This window comes from Anas acuta, chromosome 1 (genome assembly GCF_963932015.1).
Source record: "Anas acuta chromosome 1, bAnaAcu1.1, whole genome shotgun sequence".
Classification (NCBI taxonomy): domain Eukaryota; kingdom Metazoa; phylum Chordata; class Aves; order Anseriformes; family Anatidae; genus Anas; species Anas acuta.
Genome location: NC_088979.1, coordinates 80,318,357 through 80,334,768, shown reverse-complemented (window position 1 = coordinate 80,334,768; position 16,412 = coordinate 80,318,357). Strand labels below are relative to the sequence as shown.

At 42.5% G+C, this 16,412-nt stretch overlaps 1 protein-coding gene across 5 annotated transcripts in view; it reads left to right on the top strand.

Moving 5' to 3' along the window:
- The window catches only part of SH3KBP1 (SH3 domain containing kinase binding protein 1), a 218,063-nt gene that overhangs the window by 12,588 nt on the left and 189,063 nt on the right, over window positions 1–16,412 (top strand). For 2 of the 5 annotated variants that reach the window (XM_068684257.1, XM_068684249.1), the window contains exon 2: window positions 10,848–11,005. In XM_068684257.1, coding sequence (XP_068540358.1) covers window positions 10,848–11,005 — 158 coding nt within the window. Of the gene's footprint in view, window positions 1–10,847; window positions 11,006–13,759; window positions 13,914–15,040; window positions 15,145–16,412 lie in introns of those variants that run through there. The other 3 variants (XM_068684274.1, XM_068684265.1, XM_068684270.1) reach the window with 3 other exon arrangements.

Sequence of the window (16,412 nt, the reverse complement as noted above, 5' to 3'; positions counted from 1 at the left end):
TGAATGCTAAGTTCTGTAGACTGAAGTACTTGGATTTACGTAAAAGAGGGTTAAAAGGGAAAAAAGCTTCTGTTTATTTCTCTTCTACATCAAATCCAGGTCCTCAGTGTTGTGCAGTACATCTCTCTGTGACAGTTTATAATGTGTCAGTTAAAACGTGTCGCTGGTTTGTAATCTTAATATTTTACAGGTCTAATCACAAGAGCTGCTGCTGGGATAAATATTTCGCAACTGCTGCCTTAAAAATAGTAGAATTCCATGAAACTGAGGGAGAACCACATACCTTTGAAAATATTTTGAGACAGTGTTTGCAGCTGGCGTTACATAGTGAAGGGCTGTAACACGGTCCAAGGATTTGGGTTGTATCAAACCGTTGCTGCCAGCAATCTCTTCCTGCAGAAATTTTCACCTCCAACAGCAGAAATACCACAACAGGATGTATTTGTGCACCACTTTACACTCTGGTCACTTAATCTAAACCCATCTTTATCACTACTTCAGGCAAACGTGGATAAGATGCAGAGGAGTACGTTGTATTCTTCCCATCCTCCTCCTGTGCAGAAGGCTTGGCTGCTGTTGGCAAAGATGGGTAACAACACTAACAGCTTAGGCTTCTGTAGTGAAACGCTCCAAGCTCATCTGAGATCATATTCCTCATTGCACACGTGCTTGTAGTCTGGTTTTAATGAGACTGGATAAATATTGCTGTCCCAGAAGTTCTGAAATCTTAACAATTGAAATTTATGCAGTACACAATGTGAAGACTGAACAAACTGTTGACCACAACCTCTTCTCATGTTCCTGAGAGTTAAATGATGCTACATCAAATGACTGAAAAGGTATTTTTTCCTTGGCTTTCCAGTAATTTTTTTTTATTTGACCTTCCACCTCAGTGCTTATCCATCAGCATTTACACACATCCAGGCAGCTACGGGCCCAGAATCACACGACAGTTATACTGGACTAGTATTTTTGAGTAATCTTAAACAGCAGTTGTTTTCATGTCATCAACTTTTCTATCCTTCTTATGTTGGCACATTCATTCCGTAGAAATTCTCATGAATTTAGCTAAATGGTAATTTTGTATACAGTTCTAGCTATGTTTATGTAAGTAGAGTAGTCTATCCTCTTTTTGTTCTGAAGAAGTAAATGATGTCTTTCCTAGCGTTTCAATTATCTGAGAAATGTGATTTAGACACCATGAGTAGCATTGCTAACAAGTTTTTATTCATATGTATAATTTCAGTCAAATGGGACTTATTTGTCTCTGTTTGCATGGCTTAACTCACAGTTCTCCTCTCGTCTCCTATTGATCCCAACAATGGGTATAAACCGTTGCAGACTTTGAATTATTTTTATTGATATTGGAGGAGCCAGGAACTCATGTTAAGATGATGATGTTAAATGTTTTTCTATGAATTTAATCAGTCTTCATTTCTTCTGGATGGCTCGTTGTATTCATTAGTATCTGAGGTGAAAAAACAAGTTAAAACAAGTGAACTGACTCTCAAGACAGCTTTACCTCTAAGAAACACCGTTTACTTCAGTTACACAAGGTTGATGACAATGTGCATCAAAAGTAAGCTTGTGTGTGGATGCTGTATGTATCCTGGGAGCACCTGCTGCATCTGAGAAATACGCTGGTAGAACCGGTGAGGTAAAGTTAATCACAGAGCTGTAGGGGTTGGAAGGGACCTCGAAAGATCATCGGGTCTATCCCCCTGCCAAAGCAGGTTCCTCAGAGCAGGCTGCCCAGGTAGGTGTCCAGATGGGCCTTGAATATCTCCAGAGAAGGAGACTCCACAACCTCCCTGGGCAGCCTGTCCCAGTGCTCTGTCACCCTCACCATGAAGTTCTTTCACGTGTTGGTGTGGAACTTCTGGGCTCTGTCTTGTGGCCATTGCCCCTTGTCCTGCCCCCACAAACCGCTGAGAAGAGGTTGGCTACATCCTTCTGTCTCCCACACCTCAGATATTTATATACATTGATGAGATCCCCTCTCAGTCTTCTCTTCTCCAGGCTGCACAGACCCAGGTCTCTCAGCCTTTCCTCATAGGGAAGATGCTCCAGGCCCCGCATCATCTTTGTGGCCCTCCGCTGGACTCTTTCCAGGAGATCCCTGTCTTCTTTGTACGGGGGATCCCAGAACTGGACACGAGTTAACCTCTTTCAGTGGCAACAGTTGGATGCTAGGAGTTTGTTGTCCAAGACAGAAGGACCTCTTTCTTTTGTAGGAAAGGATACATTAATTTGTGTGATGTGGGCGCTTCCCAGACTGCCAGGGACCTGAATGTCAGCAACGATCCATGCAATCTATCTAAAAAAGGTTGGCCCCATTAATCTAACACATATTGGTAGATCTGCTGAGGAAGATAAGGAAGCCTTTGGAAACGCAGATGTGAGAGCTGCCGCTTAGGACAGCCGCATCGATCGTTTCTTTCCTTGCTTACACCTTACTTGCTTGTAGCTCTGATGGTCAGATGTGGTTCGACATGTTGCTGGAAAAGTTTTGTTTCATAGATACGAGTGTGACAGTAATAAGTTCAGTGAGATGCAACTATTGTGATGGGCCTAAATAAGAAAAGCTGAATAAATTCACAACATTTATGACCTGTCTGAAATTGTTTAGCACAGAATTGTGGTGAGATTAATGTGAAAACTCCCCACATATATATAGAGAAATACCAACATACTGACTTACTGTTGTTCTGTACTTACCTAACTGTAAATGTGGGGCCTTTGTGATGAATTATGGTCATACCAACTGCCTTAACACCACAATACAAGGTATTTCCTGTCCTGCTGGGTACATTCCATCAGAATAACTTGGTGTTTGTTTTTTCTTAAAAACTGGAACCTAGCATACTCATCCCTCTTTGAAAACAGAGAGCCAGCTCTCCTCTTTTCCTGGAGGAGAGCTAGGGCTGCATGTAAGGTGGAGAGGCTTCAGCTCAGAGAAAGTCACACCAGGACAGTCCGAACCACGAGTGCACACACTCTCCTCCAAATAAGATTTTGGCTGGGGTTTGCTTTTGCCTTACACCAGCCCTCCACGTAAGGCAAAGGGGTTTTTGGACTGGAAGCCGGTTAATTCCCCGTCCTACAAGCTAGTAAAAAGTGCCTCTGGTGCCTGTAACGTGGAAAGATCCATGTGCAGTGCGACTGGGGTGGCTCCCTTCTGTGATCGCTCTGCCCCTTGCGGCTGAGTGGTTCAGGGAAGATGCCATTCTACGACTATGACCTTTAGCTCCCCCCCATTGTTCTCAAAGGGTAAATATGAAAATATAATGTGAACTGAAAGCTGTGCCTTAGCGGAGGAGTTGCTGTTTATCAAGTAACATGGTTTTAACCACTGAAAGATTCAATAGTGCAGGTTTTCCTTCTAATCTTGTTTTTTCCTCCTCCTCAAGCTTTTTTTTTCTTTTTTTTTTTTCATGAAGTTGAGTCCTCACAAATAGTTTCAGCACAGATTATTATTGCTATTGCAAAAGGAAATAAAAAATGACAAAATTTGGAATTGATTTTTCAATAAAATTATGGTTCTTCAGTGGTTGCTTGTTGTCAAGCACATACAAATTTTTTATTGTTTTCTGCCATAAATGCACTACAAAACATAAGAGCCTAAGCTTAAGATTTCGTAAAACTCCCAGTCGCCATGTACATTTAAACTGTAAAGTTAATGGTATGGTATTACTATTATTTAACTGTTTCTTGTAGAGTGATGCCTCAGAGGAGCTGTTCAGTGTCCCCTTCATCCAGAATTATAGCATGCGTGAGTCTTTGCAAACGACAGATTATTTTGTTCTGCAGTAGGAGAGCCCCATGCAAACCCTGCTTCCATCCCAGATGTTAACAAACATTTAGCAATAATCATCCTCGTCACGGAGAAGTCTGAGCGTGGTGCCTGCAGCAGCTGTGATGGTTTTGCACAGGAAGGACTGTTGGAGCCCAAGATGGGCATTCAGTGGTTATGCCAGCACAGTCCCACTTAATCAGTGCTGTGCCCTCCGTAATAAATCCTGCCAGGCCTTACATAAATCTATCCTCCTCCTCCTCCCTCAGGCACATTTGTACCATAGCATCCTGCATTTGATTGTCCTGCCAACTGCTCGATGTTCCTAGAGCCCAGAAAACAACGGCTTTATAGGTCGCATTTGGTCTTCAGGCCATCTGGCTCTCCGGGCGTGGGTTAGGAGAACAACACTATTGAGTGTAATGTACTTTTAGTCTTTTTTTCCCCACGTGAGTTCTGGATGTCAATTGTACTTTATCATTTTGTGTAATAAAAGGTACTGATTTTTCCCTTAGTAGTGACTCCTATTGTCTTACTAAAGTTTTGTTGCAACCTATTATATAGCAAAAAGACTCTTTTTTTTATTATTATTAAAAGTAAGCCTGTAAGCACTAAAAAGCATAATATTTTCACCAGCTCATACCGAGGTTTAGCAAACAGAACAGCACATTTGAAGTAAGACCTTGTCTAGCAAGTTTTGAGGCAGATGGAATCTGATGGCCAGATTGTTAATGGGTTATAAAATGTATTTATAATGAAAATGTTGATAAACTATTAAGTAGTTGCTACCAAATGAGTCTTTGGAACTGGTTTACAAGAGAAATGGCACGTAACAGAAAGAAACCCGTTCAAACTTCTCGATTAATAGCTTTTGGTAGTTGATTAATGGTGGGTGGGAGAGAAGTTGAAGCCTTCTGGAGTCCCTGAGACCTTCCTGGAGAGGCTTCTGCTGGAGGGTGGCATAAGAGTGAGAGTGGCATGATTCCTGCTCCTGCCTTTGCTACTTCTGAACAGTTTATGCAGAAGAGGAAGGCTCTGCGGCACCGTCTTCTGAGGAACTGGGCTTTGAATGTTAACTTAAAACTTCAGCGTCGAATGCTTGAAGGTAGTTTGTCTGCTTTCAGTTCTGGCTTTTTTTGGGGTAAGCCAGTGCAACGTGTGTGTTTATCGTTCACTTGAAGCCGAGCAGCTAACGAAAGTTAGTGGAAAGATGTTCAGAGCAGAGGAGCTCTTAACCCTTCAGCTGCTGTGCCTGGCTGCATGCACTAGGCTCAAGGTCGGCAACCGAGTGTGAAGCCACGCTGCTGCGGAAGGTGGTGTTGCCATATGGATGCTGTTACTTGGGTGGAATAGTGCCAGAGACATTAATAACGTTTCCATTGTGCCTACACACTTCAGATGTCACCAGAAGCTGATTTAATAATGTTGGGTTTGTTGTGCGGTAGCAAATCTCTCTTTCTGTTCTTGATTCATTTCTTGCTTGGAATGACACTGTACCGTAATTGAAAGTAGCATAAACTCAGACATCCCTCTCTTCAGATTTGGTGATATTACTTAAAAAAAAAATGCTTATTCTGACTAGGTCAGTTTTGAGAGATTAGATTTTCCTTGTTATTTAAAATGTGGCAAGGAAACGAGCCAAGTAAAACTTTTGTCTTTATCAACAAAATCAACAAATCTTTTATTTTAAGCCCAAACCACTAAGCATTAAATTAAATACAAACATACATACATGTATATATTTGTCCCTGACATCGCAGTGATGAATTGGTCTGTGCAGGTCTCCAGCAGAGCTGGTAATAACTAGTTTTGATTCCATTTCGTGATTTTTTCCATTCCAATCAGGATTGATGGTAATGTAATGTTAGGAAATAGCTGATTGTGTAGGCATAGGAGTGAGCATTTATTCCCTTTTCAAATCAAGATAACTTTAATAGCTTTTGATATTAGATTTCATATTTGGATTTGGTGAACGAATCCTAACTTGAAAAACGCCTTTTTCCAACAGAAAGGGGTCTTGTAGCTGGAGTTTGCAAGTTGGGGCAGGTTGGACTTTGAGGCATAATGGGGCATGATGTGTTCAAGAAAAATACACCAAAAAGAGAAGCCAGATCTCTCTGCCCCATTTATTATTTTTAATTCTGCTTTTGGCTTAAAAGGGATTGGGTTTTGGCTGTTAACATAACAAGCTGTTTACCTTGGCAGAGCTGGGCCTAAGACCAGCCTTTGTTGGTTCACAAATAAAATTAGTTTGAGCTCTCTGTCCACAGTCTTTGCCTCATAAATCATCGTGCAAAGCGGGATGCTTTGTTAGTCCAGTTCCTGAGGAGCAACCTAGCGCAGCCCTTCAGGAATGAGGTACGATATACTGGCAGATGTGTAGCAAAACTCAGATCAGCTTTTCTCTTATCCTGCCTGGATCAGCATTGCCTCCAGTATCACTCCAGCTTCCACAAAGACCAAATTTCACCTCAAAAGAAACAAAAAAGATTAAATTTGACTGGCAGAATAAATTTTTCAAAAACGCAGTTTGAGAAGCTGGCATGAAGCATGCTTTAGAAAATGAGCTTGATTTAAAAACTGCAACTTTATGGCCCTATAAATTATGAAGCACTTTTAGGCTGTTATATGCTCTGCAAGCTTCAGTAGTGTGATAAATGAGAACTTTGAGTGATCTCCTGAGTACCTTCCCATCAGTTTGTCACAATCTGCACATTTGTTAGGTGTGCTTTCCTTCTCATCTTTCCAAACTATGCTCTTATGCTCTTGGTTTCCTTTGTGGAGACTATAAACATCATCATTGTGTGGTCCATTTTGGTGACTCATGTGTCTCTGTCAGCTTACACACACACTTAGGTTACAGTAATCAAATCCTCTGAGAGGAGACAGCTTTTACAAATATTTATATGCATTTCTTAAGAAGTGGAAAAACTCATAGACATATAAGAGCCTGCATAGTAAAGGGTGGTTTTTTTGTTTGTTTGTTTAATTAAACTTCCAGTAAAACAGAAGTGGCCGAACAGCTGTCTGTGTGTGAGTTAGTGCAAGGCAGGCAAGAAGATAACTCCAGTGCTTCCAGCCTACCCAAACAGCTGTAGGGTCAAGCCAAGAGCCCTCTTCTACTTTTTGTTCTCTTTTCATAAAGGAGAGAACATAATTTGTAAAAAAATTAAACCGTCAAGAACTGCGTTACTTCTACAGTCTTCTCTAGAAGACGCAGTGCTCAGACCAGGGGAGCACCCAACCTGGCTAGGCCTGAGCCACCAGGAGAAAGCTGCAAGAGATAACAGTGGGGAGATTCCCTGCTGTGGGGAGTGGAGGCTCCCATCTGCTGACCTGAACTGTCATCCATGGAGGTTTGCTGCTTGCCAGTGGCTGGGATCCAAAATGTTGTGGAAAGACTGCCAAGGCCTGTCTGGCCCTCAGGCGTCTATGCTCTGCTGCTCTTCCACATAGACACCAATGCTGCTGCCAGTCGTGGTCTGCACTGTCAGTTGTGTCTGTGTTGCTCTGGCTGATGGTGAAGGGCTTGGGGGCCTGGGTGGTTTTGTCCTTGATCCTGTTGGTGAGGGGGAAGGATATGGCAAGAAGTGGATGGATCCTGCAGGTAGCAATTGGTTGTATAGCTGGTGTCAGCAACAGTTTTGGTTTTATGACCACGGGACCTTCTTTGAGGACTGAGGGTGGCTTGAAATAGATGGGATCCACCTAAGTAGGTCAAACCCATCTTTGCTAACAGGCTGGCCAACCAGATGAGGAGAGCTTTAAAATATTAGTGGTGTGGAAGGGGCACGATGACCAACAATCCTGTGAGGAAGCGAAGGATTGTGTTGGCAAGCAAATGTGTGGAGTGATGCAAACAGTAGGGACCTTGCAACCCACAAAACAGGAGTGAAGGGGGGCTACCCCACACGCAAAGAGCAGAGAAAGCTCTCATATTCTGTCTGGGAAGTCAGCATGGCTGGGTGCCTCTCTGAAACGTCTGTCTAGATGCACTAATGCATCTAGCATGGGGCATAATAAGAGGAATTACATGTTTGCATGAGGATGCAGAGCTGTGATTTCACTGAGGTCATGGAGATACGGTGGGATAGTTCACACAACTGGAGCACTGCAATATGTAGGTACAGGCTCTTTGAGAAGGGCAGGCTTGGAAGGTGGGGAAGGAGAGCTGTCCTTTAAGCAACAGAGCAGCCGAAATGTGTGGAGATCTACTGTGAGACGGGTGATGGACTGAGAGCTTGTTGGTTATGGTTAGAGGACAGACCAACACGAGTGATGTTGTTGTGGCTGTCTCTACAGACAAGAAAGAGCGGTAGGTGAGACCTTCTTCAGGCAGCTGGAAGAAGCCTCATGTTAGCAGGCCCTGACCCTCGTGGGGGATTTCAACCATGCTGGTATGTATTGGAGGGATCCTCCTGAGCAAAGAGCAATGTGAAGTCCCACACCTGAGTGAAATGTCCCCATGCAGCAGTACGGGCTGGGGCTGCCTGGCCAGAAAGCAGCTTTGGTGAGTAGGACCCAGTGGGCACCAAGGATAACCCAAATCAGCAAGGTGTCCTTGTGGCAAAGTAAGCTGGGAGCTTCCAGAGCTGCTCCAGGCAGATCGTGGCCAGCAGGATGAGGGAGGTGACCCTTCTCTGGTACTTCTTTCTGGTGAGAAAACCCAGTGTGCTGTGACTGGTTCTGGGTTCTCCCATACAGGAGAGACATGGACATCCTGGAGCAGAGGGCTATGAAGATGAGTGGACTGGAGCATCTGGCATAGGAGAGTCTGAGGGGGATGGGAGTGTTTAGCCTGGAGAGGAGAAGGCTGAGGGAGATCTTCTGAATGTGTCTGAATACCTGGTGTGGTAGAGTAAAGAAGGGGAGCCCAGCTCCTCTTAGTGGTAGATAGTGAAAGGATAAGAGGCAATGGGTATAAATTGAAATACAGCAACATCCATTTAACCATACAAAAACATTTTTTTTACCTTTAAAGGTGACTGAACACTTCAGTTTCCATCCTTGGAATTACTCAGAGCCTGACTGCACAAGGCCCTGAGCAATCTGCGCTCCAGTTGTCTCTGCTTTGAGTCAGGAGATTTGAGCTAGGTGATCTGCAGAGGTGTCTTCCAACCTCAATCTGAGTGTAAATGTGTTGTACTCTACCTGTGTTCTGGTGATAAGTGGAGTAGCAGCAGGTGCTGTGCCAGGACCTGCTCTGTTTAATACCTTTATCAGTGACCAGAGCAGGCAGTACAGTGCACTCTCCACAAGACTGCAGGTGATACAACTGGCGCACAAAATAGCGGAGGGATCCGAGACTTAAGAAACTCCAGTTGTAAAGCCTGATGAAGAGTTAGGAGGTCCTAATAACAACCTTACAACACCTACAGGGAGGTTATTAAGGAGATGGAGCCTTCGCAGCTGTGCATGGTGGGTGGGCTTGCGTCTTTGGAAATTTTCAGGATCCATGTGAACAAATTCCTGGGCAGTCAGGTCTGGCCTCAGAGCTAGCTCTGCTTTGACCAAGAAGTTGAACTAGGGACCCTCAGAGGCACCTCCTAGCCTGAGTCTCTTAAGTTTCAGTGGTAAATTTTTCAAGTCCTATTTGCATGCCGTCTTGTGTTGTGCCACTCTCTTCTCTTTTGCTTTTCATTGTGTAGTTAACAGACCTTTTGTGAACATCACGAGATGCTTGTCTGTGGTTTTAGTATGTTTCTGGGCTTCATAGAAGAAGCAATAGGTAAATATCAGCTGTAGCCTCATGCCTGGGGTGTAGTTGCGAGTCAGAACACTCTTTTAGCTATGACTTGCAGGCTCTGGGGGAGGAAGGAGGATGTTCAGCATTGTCTCTGTGACATTTTGGGGGTGGAAAGGAATAACTCTGCTTTCTTGTCAGCTTAATTCGGTGTACTCCTCGGGGCTTCTGTTATTTAGGCAGAACCTTTTTACTGTCTGTGGTGCAATAGTTAGCTTTGCCTTGTGAGCTGCGTTGCCTCTTTGATGGCCAGGTCTTGCAGGGTTTGCACAGCACAGTCATTCATGTAGAAAGCAGATGCACATTGCTCTCATTTTTCTGTTTCAATGGTTGGAGTGTGAAATGTTTGGTGGAACATCCTGGCACATGGTTTTCCACTGAAGGAAACAGGAGGAAGGCATTATGAATATGGCTATCCTTGACCTCACTAGTCAGGCTCCTCCTACTGAGTATTTGATGAACCACTAAATATAACCATTGCTACCATCCTTGAATACTCCTGGTACATTATTTTTGATTCTTCAAAGGATTTTTTTCTGTCTTTATGACTTCCCTAATTTTTTACAGTGACTCTGTGATATATAATGTGTCGTGTGTATGGTTTCAAGGCTCCTTCCAGGAAAAGACAAGGACACACCATGTAATGGTGGTGAGCTTGTAACGCACCTCTGTTTGTTAGCAGACACTCAGAGCAGCGGGAGTATTTCATCTTCACATCCTCTGATGCATAATCACAAGTGAAAGTAAATTTTTATCCTATTGGTGAAACCCTGTGAGAACATATTCATGCAGCACAGCTTTGCATTTCTGTATAAATAACAGCGAAACTCAAGAAAAAAAAGTCTTGATAACATCTCCTTAGGTCAGTAGTGATGTATCTAGCAAAGTAGGTGCAGTGGCTTGGAATGCTTCTGGAATCTATTCAGAAAGAAAATGTTTTAGAAGTCCCACAAACAAAGGCTAAAATGTTTTCCGAGAAATAAAACTAAACTTGGTAATGCTGCTAGAGTAGATACTGCTGAAGCTGCACAAATTGATTTCTTTTAAACAGTAAAGAAAAAATGTGTGCTGTTTGTGTCCTTTGCTGTGATGGGCATTCCCATGCTTTCTTTTTTTTGGCCTCCCCACGTAGCAGTTATCCACAGAAATGTTAGTGTTACGTGTTGCCTAGTTAACGTGCTCTCTTGCTTAAAGTGGATGTGTTACTTGTGCTGTGAATCTATACTTGAATTTGTTTTCTTATTCCTTCGAAAGGCTTGGAAGCTTAAATGGATAGTCAGTAATTATGCAATATGTGTGTTTCTCTTTTAGTGGAGGCGATCGTGGAATTCGACTACAAAGCTCAGCATGATGATGAGCTGACGATCACTGTAGGTGACATAATCACCAATATCAAGAAGGATGATGGAGGCTGGTGGGAAGGACAGCTCAAAGGCAGAAGAGGTTTGTTCCCTGACAACTTTGTAAGAGTGAGTACAAAGTGGAACTGTTCTCGTGTTGTGTGTATATGTTTTGTGTACTATGCTGTTCAGACTAACTATTGGACTTGATATCATAACATTTCTTAAATCCCAAACCATATTGTATTGCAATACAATGTACCACTGAGGCTGTGTTAGAAAGAAAAGATTGATTTCTTGTAAAGACAGCATAGTATCGATATCCTGAAAATAAAAGTAGCTACCCCTGCATGTCTGCACTGTTCAGTGGTTGCGTTTGGCTGTGTTGTCTGGAAGCAAAGTGATTGTTCTAGAACAACCCACATGTCAAAAGGAATTGAACAGTTAGTCTACAGTCTCTTTCATGGCATTTGCAGTATTTTCTCTTTGTAGCTGTTGATGCTTCTTCTCTAGAGTGCTTTCTTAGGTCTTACAGAAGCTTTATGTGAATACTTACGCATGGCTAAACTAGTTGGGAATAATTAAAGTGGATTTTTTTCTAAATGATTGTCTAAAAAACCTAAAAAATGTACCATTACTTTGTATTTCATGTAATGTGCCAAATAACTTGCAATAATACTGATTTTAGAAAAGCCATTCAAAGTTTTAGAAAAAAAGAATATTTTACTGGGCATCTCTGAGTGTTTGTGTATATCTGTACATGTGAGACTACCTATTAGCACATAAGAGACTAGCTGGTAGTACCTCTGGGGCTCCTTGATCTGTCATTGCAGACCTAGGCTGTTAGGTTCTGCAAACCTCTGTCAACTTAGCTCTCCAGGTACAAAGCAGAGAGGAAGAACTACAATAAATTGCATAAATGTGTTTTATGTTAATCTGTTACTGTAGTTTCAGAGGATCTTTGGGTCTTTCCCCTTTCCAAGGGTATAAATATCATTTTTCTTCTTCTGTGTTTGCCTATTGTGTGTTTGTACACATACATGTAATGAAGTTATTTCATTTTTCTTTAGTAACATTCCTTACATCAAGGTACTTTGTGGAGGTGGTTTGTTGGCAAACTTGTAGACCCTGTAGCAGGGAGGCATGAGAGCCTCAGGGGTTGCAACGGGGACAAACATATTCTCATCCTAACCCCTGTTCTTGTCCTGCCAAGAATAAGGAATGGCTCTGTGTCTGTCAGCCAGCAATGAAAATGAGGAAGTCAGAGGCTCACGGAGATGAAAGGGAGTGGAAGGACAAAACAGATACTCCAGTTCTTGCTAATCTCTGAAAATTCACACTTTGGGACTCACTGTATATTGATAATATTTTTCTGCTTGAACTCTGGTAGACTGTGAAGTTCTCTGGGATAAAACCAGGTTTTCTTTGAGTTTTCTCCTGGCTGATATTTGAAATTTGCTGCTGGTTTTAGGAGGCATTGGATTTAGTGTCCTAAGTAAATGTGGCCTAAGAATTTCTGTTATGAAAATATCATACTCTTGTGTGTGGTGGTTTGCAAGTTCTCCGCCTAGATACCTAATTTTTAAGGCCAGTTCTTTCCCAAATTACTTCAGGCTGTGGTGTCCAGTCAAATGATTAAAAAATAAATCGATTTTTCTCAGTAGGAAATTCTAAAGCAACAATAAATGTCTTGCATTCCGTGTTCACATACAATATCACTATTTGTTTTCCCAAAGTTTTTTTTTTTTCTTTCTTAAATTAGCATCTACAGCTCTTTTCTAAGGAAGTAAAAACCACATTAAATTCTTCCTCATTCTGAGATCTTGCTTGAACGCAAAGTTAAATATATTTTTTATAGTTGATCATTCCCTCTCTAAGTTAGGAAATGTGCAGTAGAACATACAGACTTCCTAAAAGTGTAGTTAGTTTGTGACTGTCTTGAGTGGAAAATCGTAATTGTTCTTCAGTTTTTCTCATGGAAATATCCTTATTACGTGGGGAACTATATTTAACCATAACAGCACTCCCATTAGAAAGTTTGTTGAGTGTAATCATTCCTTTCGTTAAGATTGTGAGTAATTGCAAACTTTCTCTTTTGGTTATTAACATTTTTTAACGTGTGCCTGCGGAGTTGGGCTCCCCAGCAGTCAGCTCATGCCCCATTGCAGGAAACCTAGCTGTTCTCTTGGGTCGGGAGGGTAACAGAGAGGCGGACAAAAAAGGGACACTACAGACGAGTGGTGGAGTTGAATGCAACTCCAGCAACTCCAAATTCCCGTTACTTATCAGAATTGGTAGCAAGAGTAGTTACTTGAGAAAGTTATTTAGAGGTAAATATCGCTACGGAAATTCTTGAGGTGCTTTGCATTCTTCTTTCAAGTGGAGGGAGTCATTTCTTATGTAATGTAGCTTTTCCTTCCTGTGATTTGATTTTTCTTTTAGAACAAATTCATTGTGACATTCCTCAGGAACTGTTGAGTTTTACAAAAAGTGAATGTTTGGGCTGGATTGAAACCACTGAGTAAAATAGTCACGAGGCCTGAGTGGTCCTGGTTAGCATGTGTTCATTGATTCAAGAAATGCAGTTTGGAAGAAAAGATGTACAAATCAGAAATAACATTAAAATAAATTAACATGAACTGTTATTTAAAAAAAAACAACAAAAAACAACAACAACTGTTTTTCAAATGCTACACAACAAGGTGGAAAAGACTTTTGGAGTTGCCTGGAGCAAAAACGGTTTTAAATTCCGCAGGAAAAAATATGAATTAGGAGACCAGTGAAGAGGAGACATCTAAAGACAGATGTGAGAAAGAGGAAAAGGGGAGGTAGCAATGATGTGTATGCAGTACATATGCAGTAATCTTTCTCAGGGGATTTTCACTGTGAAGTTCTGTCAGAGGTGCTTCCTGTTCTTGAATCTGCAAAACAACTGCTCTGAATTTTAAATATTTTTATATACACACACACTCACACATCTACAGCTTTATACTCTTCTTACACTCCGCAATTCAATATGCAAGGTGTAACAGAAAAGGTATTTGGGATTTCTTTTCTCTTTCACTTTTCTCTGCCGATTAGTCTGCAGCTAATCTTTCTCTGTCTTTAAGATTGAATTTCCCACTGTCGGCCTGTGTAGATACCTGTTTTTGTTAGAGATAGTGATGCTGAATTTATCATAAGAAGTGTACGGAATGTGTATCTGGTCATCATCTTTTTCTGTTTCCATTTTTGAGTAGAGAAAGATAAGTATGAATGAGTGGAGAGTTCTGTACTGGTGCTGGTTATCTGCTTTACTTTTTAATTACACAGTCTAAAAGAGGAGGAAGAAGCAGGTGTGATTGCAGGGTTTCATTTATATGGTGTAAAGTTAGCTTTCTGTATCTTTCTGGCTTGAAAACTTCAACAGGAAACCCAAAATCTGTACTTTTGTAACCAGAAAATTAAGCAAATATGAATGACGTTTATTAAATCTTTTTTTTCTCTTGTATTTGTTTAAGAAATGCCATTAGGAGACAGATGGGGGTCTGTTGTGATTGTTGTCGTTGGTTTTCCTGGTCTTGTTTTAACAGATTCCGTGTGTAAGCTTGCACTGCAGTGTATAACTGCGTTTGTAGGTACAACAGCAGCTGAGGCAGATTTTGCTGATAGCAGGCGAAGATGTAGAAAGCAGGAAGCTGTGGTGCAGAGCCATCCTTGCCTGTTTTAATTTACAAAGCCCATTGTGTCGGATTAGGCAGTGCTACAGCGGTAAACTGAACAGCTGCATATGACGACCTTCAATCTTGCCCGTACTCCAGGGGACCTGCAAATAGGGCTGGCACAACTGGGGCGGTGGTGAAATTCGTTTTCAAATTAGCCCGAAGTGTAGTTGTTGTTTTTGAACTTGCAGTGCCTGGTTGGTTTTTTAGGATGACTGCACTGTGCTGTTTGTGCAGGGGCTCTGTGCGCCTCTGCGGCTGCTCCAGGTCAGAGCAGCAGCCTGGCTGTGTTGGTTGTACAAGCACAGGATCGTTTTGCACATCAGCTGTAGAATGTCAGGGGCGTTGTTCATGCTGAATCATAGATACCCAGCGGAGATCCTTATCTGTTGCTTGCTAGCTATTTAATTTTCTTCTCTTCATCTTTTGCTTTTCTTTTTTTCTTTTTAACCTTTTCAACCAGCCAGAGGTTCCAGGGGATCACGAGTGAAGCACAGGGAGACTCCTTGCAGAAATCCATCTTTTATTTTACCTCCTCTGCCTCCATGCACCCTATTTGTGGAGAAGGTACTGCCAATCCCTGTTAGGCCTTTCCTACAACCTCTCTAAGAGCTTCCTTAAAACTTGTCCTGTGTGCATGCAGGAGCCTGCACATCTGTAGTTTGTCTCTCTGGTTGCTGCTTGGTGCCCATCGGGTCAGAGAATTGTCCTCTTCTCATCATCCTTCCCTCCTGCTTTGCCTCTGGTACCGCTGTTCATGCCTTTCCTCTGGGGCTTGCATGTTCTTATCATCTTCGCTGCCCTCCTGAGTACTCTGAATGCTATCAATTCGGCAACATCTTGCTCAGCTTTGCCAGAGCAGCCACTTCTGAAAGTGATGGTAGCTTCTGAGGCATTGGGATGACATACAGACCAGGGAAGACACTATTATTTCTGTCTGTACCTGAAAAGATAGCTGCCTTATGGACCAGTGAATTCCTACAGGTGTTTTTTGTTTGTTTGTTTGTTTTTGTTTATATACTTGGCAGGAATTGGCAATTCAATTACTGTTTGTTTGTTTTAAATCTTACCTAGAATGCTGTCTAAGTATTTGTCCATAGGAAACATTTCAGATTGTGTTGTCCCAGCTGCTCTGCTCTCTTGTGAGAGGAGCCCTAGTTTCTTATTCCAAATCCTGGCTATGACCATTAAACCACTGAGACCATTGTTATCCTCATGGTGAAATAGGGGAGAATAGAACTGGTGAAAGAAACTTTCCGATAGGCTCCACCATGTGAAAATGTTGTACCTTTGAGCCTTTGTTTCTGTCAACAGCAATGAAGACGTCTTGGAGAGAAGCACAGCATCACAGACGCGGTATTTATTATTGCTGCTGTTACTAATTTTGCAGCGGTGAAAGCAAAACTAGTAGAATGAAGCCTTTCTCCCTCTTCCAGCCTCCCCCTTACCCCCACACCTCGAAAGACACAGATCCACCAAGGTGGTCTTGTACCGAGGTGAAACAGTAGAGGACTGACTCGGCAGCGGCAGCGCTCGGTTCTTCAAAGGGAATTCAACAGCAGCGAAAATGCCTCTGGGCCATGCTGGGTGCTGAGGGCATGATACAAATAACGCCACACCTCAACCTGTTCGTCTGGCTTCAGAGGAGGTGGGGATGCTCCCAGAGAGGCAGCTGCCCTAGGTGCTTGGTCTGGACGTGATGTGAGGCTCCCTGGTAGCCACAGAGGCTCCTTCCCATTCCCTGTTGCAGGGAACTGGTGCTGCTCCCAGCTGGGTGGGAAGGCAGCCGTGCTCCTTGCAGAGCTTTTTCACAATCAGCAGCAGAAGGGGTCCCG